The sequence below is a fragment of the Capsicum annuum genome, chromosome 1 (genome assembly GCF_002878395.1).
Source record: "Capsicum annuum cultivar UCD-10X-F1 chromosome 1, UCD10Xv1.1, whole genome shotgun sequence".
NCBI lineage: Eukaryota > Viridiplantae > Streptophyta > Magnoliopsida > Solanales > Solanaceae > Capsicum > Capsicum annuum.
This window is the reverse complement of record NC_061111.1, coordinates 112,313,337-112,319,604: the sequence shown is the minus strand read 5'-3', so window position 1 is coordinate 112,319,604 and position 6,268 is coordinate 112,313,337. Positions and strand designations below refer to the sequence as shown.

Sequence of the window (6,268 nt, the reverse complement as noted above, 5' to 3'; positions counted from 1 at the left end):
TCTAAGAACTATACCACAATTTTGACTTTTACGTAATTCATCGCGTTTTTTATTATGGTACCTAACACCATTTACAATACAACCAATACGTTTTGCTCCACGTACATCAAGACCCATAGTTAAAGGATATACTTTCATGATAGACCTTGACTTCTCCTTATTAAATAACTGCATAATCTATTAGGAAACGTTATTGCTTTCAATTAGTAAAGAATAAAAAGATAAAATTTAAGCACATAACATGATTATTATCTTAAAGTCACTTACTTTCCTTCTGAACCATGAAGGAAATAGTTCTTTGTGTTTCTTTTCTAAATCCACAACACCTTGCTTCAATAGCTCTTTTTTATGCTCTCTACATGTAACAAAGTAAGTTATTTAGAAACAGCTAAAATAAAAAATATCAACATATGTAAATATATATAAAAGAACTACTTACTCAAGAAAAGGTTCTGCTTCTTCGCAATTATTCAACAAATACCACTGAGCCATGTCAAAATCTTTTTTTGGTATGGCATCATAATCTCCATATTTATATAGTCTAACACTTTTTGAAAATATATCTAAAATAGGACCATCATTGTTTCTAGATCCATCATCATTTCTATCTTTATGATTAAATCTAGTCTCAATGTCATCAAGATACATAGAGCAAAATGTCAAACATTCATCAATAATATAGCCTTCTGCAATAGAACCTTTAGGTCGTGCCTTGTTTTGTACATAATGCTTAAGCTTGCACAAGAACCTTTTAATTTTGTACATCCAACGATATTGTACTGATCTACCATACATTGCCTCTCGTGGTAAATGCATAGCCAAATGTACCATAACATCAAAAAAAGGAATAGGAAAAATCATCTCAAGCTTACATAATATAACAACTATATCCCTTTCTAGTTGTTCCAAGTCATCTCATCTCAGTGTCTTACAGCATAATCGCCGAAAAATATCACTTAACTCAATCAATGCTGAAGAGAAATCTTTATTTTTAAATCCACGAATAGCAATAGGCAGTACTCGATGTAACAAAACATGATAATCATGACTTTTGAGTCTAGTTATTTTACCATCATCCCTAGCTACACACCCTGAGATATTTGAAGCATAACCATCAGGAAATTTAACAGACTTTAACAATGTCCAAAACATTTTTTTCTCTTCTTTTGACATATTATAACAAGCACCAAACATTGTATAATTAGAACCATCATGTTGCAACCATAATTCTTTTCTTATGTTCATATTCTTTAGATCTTGTGTTTCTTTATATGTATCTTTAGTTTTCCCCTCAATATTCAATAATATTCCAAAAATAGCCTCACAAATATTATTTTCTATGTGCATGACATCTAAATTATGTCGCAAATTCAAGTTCTTCCAATAGGGCAACTCAAATAGAATACATCTCCTTACCCAATTCAACTCTTCAAGAAGACGTCTTTTTCTTTTATTATTTGAGTGTTTTCCTAGTCTATAAGTACTGAGTAAATCTAATTGTTGCAATGCATCATCACGTGAGAGCTCTTTTGGCTTCATTTTTTTTTGTATCTTCCCATCAAATTTCTTGCTTCTTCTCCAAAAGTGACCGGATTCAAGATACCGATGGTTCCCCATGTAATACCCTTTGTGAAGATGCATCCTTATTTCAAGTAGGACATGCCATGTATCCCTTAGTGCTCCATCCAGATAAATTGCCTAATTTATCAAAAAATAATTATATGTTCAACAATAGTTTATAACCTAAACATAAGCATAACATATTCAAAAAATAAGATTCTCTACAACAATGAATGAAAATTCAATTTTCTCATGTGTTGTTAATCAACTAAAAGAACACCTCTTTTTCATGCAAAAATACAATTAATAATTGCACAACTTTTCCCGTTCCCTATTCATTTCTTATTAGAAGAGTTGTCTTCCAAAAATGAAAAATGAAAAAGAATTTCAGAGAGTAGTTGAAAGATACTAGTGATCCAACTGATAAATAGGGTTATATAACAATACACTTAAACATGGAAGGAAATGCTATCAAAAATGGAGAAAATAAAGCAAGCAGTCATGAGGAGGACTTGATTGAGGACTCACTACTAGGGTAAGATCAATAATATTTCAAGAAAACACCCCGCACTTTTCCATCTTTCTTACTCATCAATAAAAAAAGTTATGAAGAGAATTAGTCAAATACATAAAAATATATTTACAAAGTTTGACACCTTCAAATCATCTTACAATACCACACAAATAGTTTAATGCATAAATAGTATAGATTATTAGACAACTAGGAAAGTAGGGAATTTTAAAACATACCATAAGATGGGAAGTCATTTATGGTCCATAAAACAACAACAAGCATTTTGAAGCATTCCCTGATTGATGCATTAAATGTCTCGACACTATTACTCTATAAATCTTTTAACTCATCAACCAAAGGAAGAAAATAAATATCAATATCCTTTCCCGGTGCTTGGGGACCAGGAATAAGTAATGACATCATCATAAACAGGTCCTTAAAACATTTCCATGGAGGAAGATTATAAGGAACAAAAATGATAGGCCACATACTATATGATGTGCTCATGTTACCATATGGATTAAAACCATCGGTTGTAAGACCGAGTCGAATATTAAGAGGTTCTTGTGCAAACCATTGATGATTCTTGTCAAACTCTTTCCATGCTTCAAAATCAGCCGGATGCCTTAATATTTTTGCCTCATCAAGATATTTGTTTCTCTTTATGCCACCTCATGTCCACACTTGTTTTACTAGACATAAATAACCTTTGAAATCTCCACTTTAATGGAAAATATCATAGAACTTTATGAGGAATCTTTTTATCCTTTTCATTGTTAATTTTCCACCTCGCAGTACCACAATGTGGACACTCTTGTTTGTCTTTATGTTCAGCCCAATACAACACACAATCGTTTTTGCAAGCATGGATCGAAATGTATCCTAATTCCAAACCCTGCAGTATGTTTTTAGCATCATAATATGACTTAGAAAGTTTCTCGTCAGTAGGCAATGCCTCTTTTAGCAACTCCAGCAACATATCAAATAATTTATTACTCCATTGATTGTATACTTTCAAGTATAGCAACTTCACAAGAAATGAAAGCTTTGAAAATTTCTTACATCCCGGTTATAATTTACGTTCAGCTTCTTTCAGCAATTTGTCAAATGTTGTAGATTCTTTCTCACTCATATTACTACACACGTTTTTGCCAGTCTCCTCTGAATAATTGGAAAAGGATCCTTTAGCGACCTCTTCTTCCATAGTATGAATCCCATCATCCTTATCATGGGTTTCAGTTTCATATTTACTATAAATTGCTTCATTGTTATCTCTCATTTGTGATTGTTCCCCACGTGTCTCTAGTGCATGTAACTTTCCATAATTCTTTCAAGAAATAAGTGGTCATGCACTACTTCTTGTGTTTGGAAAAACAAATTTAAGCAATCTATGCAAGGGCATCAAACTTTGGTATTTCAATCAAAGTGAGATCGAACAAACCATATAAAAGATTGGACACCCTCAATATATCTTTTAGTGAACTTTGGTTCATGCATCCAACTTTTATCCATGATCACCTGTACAAGCAAATGAATATCATAGGAATTTAATCCTTTACGGTAACTGTTTGTTTTATAATTTTTTACAAAATGCTTAAATACGGTACCTACCCTGCCCCATTATTTCACATATTGAATTTTCCTTGTCTTGTCCCACTCAATTTAGACCTTGTCAACCCCTGCCTTCCCTATTTCCACCTCTACTTATGACAAATCAATTATAAGATCATAACTTAGTATTTTGATATAAAGAATCAAATATAGAAAACTAGACAAAAGATCTCTTGCATAATATTAAGTCACATGTTTGTAAGGTTTAGCACATTTTAGAGTGACACAACACTAAATTTCCTAAATTTTTGTGGTGCTTGGGCTGCACAATTTTTGCCTTTTATTTTCGTAAATGGCAATTTTGTGCTTTTTAGCTCGTGTTAGTACTTGAACTATCCTTTTCAATTGAAACTGGACTGCTCACGTGACTTATTTACACCATATATTTCAAAACTCCCTTATCTAAATATAATATAATAAACCCCAAACTAAAAAGTTACAATATTGAACAAGATTAGAATAAACAAAAAGATAGGAAATTGAGGAAATTGAACTAAATTAACTCACCTAAATGTAAAATCATAAACCCCAAACAAAAATGTACCAATCTTGAGAAAATTTAGGATTACAAAAAAAAGAAATTAGAGACACCTGAATAGGGAATTCTTGAATCTTGATGGGTTAGCTTTGTTTGTGAATATCCCAGCTAAGAAGCTAATGAATAAACACATGAGTCCGTCTTAGAGCAGAAAAATCACATTAACACTTTTTTTGTGGGTTTGCCTAGAATCTGATTATTTAACAAAATGGTACTATTTCTAGTTTAATGTAGACTCTTCTATTGTACTGATAGTGTCAAATATTATGGGTTAAGATTAATGATTAGATTACATAATTTGTCAAAATTTATAATTTTTGTTTTATCATTGGCTTTGGTAACGTTTACCTAAAGAAAAAATAAAATTATTTTTTTAACTGATAAAATTATTGTTATGTCAAATATTAAATACGGATTGTCTCAAAACCTATATCAACATGGAATAATAAGTATAGCGAATTGTCTCTTATATATGATTTTAATCAAAAATCAAATATTATTAATTAACATTAATTTCTGTAAAATATATAATTCACAATAATTTTTATATAATTTTTAAATATATAATATATAAAAAATAAGATAACTAAATTAAAATGAAGGATTATAATATATATAAGTGAGCTTGGTCGGAGGATTAAAAAATAAAATTAATAAATTTTGTCATGAATATAACTTTTTCCTGTGATAACTTTTTTTAGTTTATTATTTTTAACAAAGATTATGAGTGATAATGTCAAAACAGCAAATATATTTTTTTTTAGAAATTATGCAATTAATGTTATTTTTACAACAAATTAAACACTGCCTAAATAATAAACAAATATAAATAGAGCAAGCATCATTAATACATCATATTTTATATAATTCTTATGTACCTTACCGAAGGATTCCTTAAATTTACGAATAATTTCTCCTTTAAAAATATTTATTTATAGCTAACCATATTTAATTATAATTAAATAAAAATTTGTATATCTTAATTAATTATAATTTTATAATAATTTATTTTTTGAACACACTGTAGTATGTTTATTAAGTCGATGTAACCATTTGAAAGTGCACAGGATGGGTAGGTATGGAGTGGTTTTCGATTGTTTAACATAATTTTGAAGATGGCGAGGATTTCTGAAACTTGGAGGTGGAGTACGATGATTCTGTTGTATAAGAATAAGGGTAACATTAAGGATTGTAATTATTATAGGGATATCAAGTTGTTAAGTCACACTATGAAGCTTTGGGAGAGGGTGGTAGAATTGAGGTTGCAGATGATTATTACTATTTTTGAAAATCAATTTGGATTTATGCTATGGCGCTCGATAATCCGATAAGAAAATTGAGTAATACATCTCCGCACTAACAAACCATTAATTATAAAAGTTTGATCAGTTCTCCAACCATTAATCCGATAACCCATTACCAATAAGCCAATAAACTAATTTTGCAGTTGGGTTAATAGTTGTGGTTCAACTTTGAATAGCCCTAGGGGAGGGGACTCGGAGCACTTTCATGTCTTGATAGGGTTACATCAAGGATCGACACTTAATGAGTATTACTAATATCTTGTTTGTTATACATTTGCATATGTGTATAACTAATGTTTGCATTAGTTATACACTCTATTATGTATTAAGGTGTGTATTACTAATACCTCAATATTAATGGTATTAGCAATGCTATGGATCCAATACATTCATTAACATGATTAACGCAAACATATATATGGAGGACATTTTTGTAAAAGAGAAATCTTTTTTAAGAAATTATTTAATTCATGTTATTTTTAATACATCAAACCAAACACTGTATAAGAAAAATACAAGCATAACTAATGCAAGCATAACTAACACAAACATTACTAATACAAGCATTACTAGCACACTTATTTTGCATTATTCTTATTCACTCTACCAAACGACCCCTTAGAGTAGAAGGTTAGTCTGAGTTAGGATGTTGTATGTTTTGGTCTATACTTGAAGTATCTTGCTTTGAGTATTATTGAGTAGGTTAATTTCTACTGTATCTTGTTTTGTTACTATTCCTTA

At 30.2% G+C, this 6,268-nt stretch overlaps 1 protein-coding gene across 1 annotated transcript; it reads right to left on the bottom strand.

Annotated features, from left to right (window-relative positions):
- Nucleotides 1-361: 361 nt before the first annotated feature.
- Nucleotides 362-4,490, bottom strand: LOC107876576. The gene is made up of 3 exons (XM_016723470.2): nt 4,277-4,490; nt 2,311-3,592; nt 362-1,698 (listed from the first exon to the last, which is right to left on the bottom strand). Exons 2-3 carry the CDS (start codon nt 2,326-2,328, stop codon nt 916-918), a joined length of 801 nt encoding a protein of 266 aa, XP_016578956.1. The 5' UTR covers nt 2,329-3,592; nt 4,277-4,490; the 3' UTR covers nt 362-915.
- Between the last annotated feature and the right edge of the window lie 1,778 nt (nt 4,491-6,268).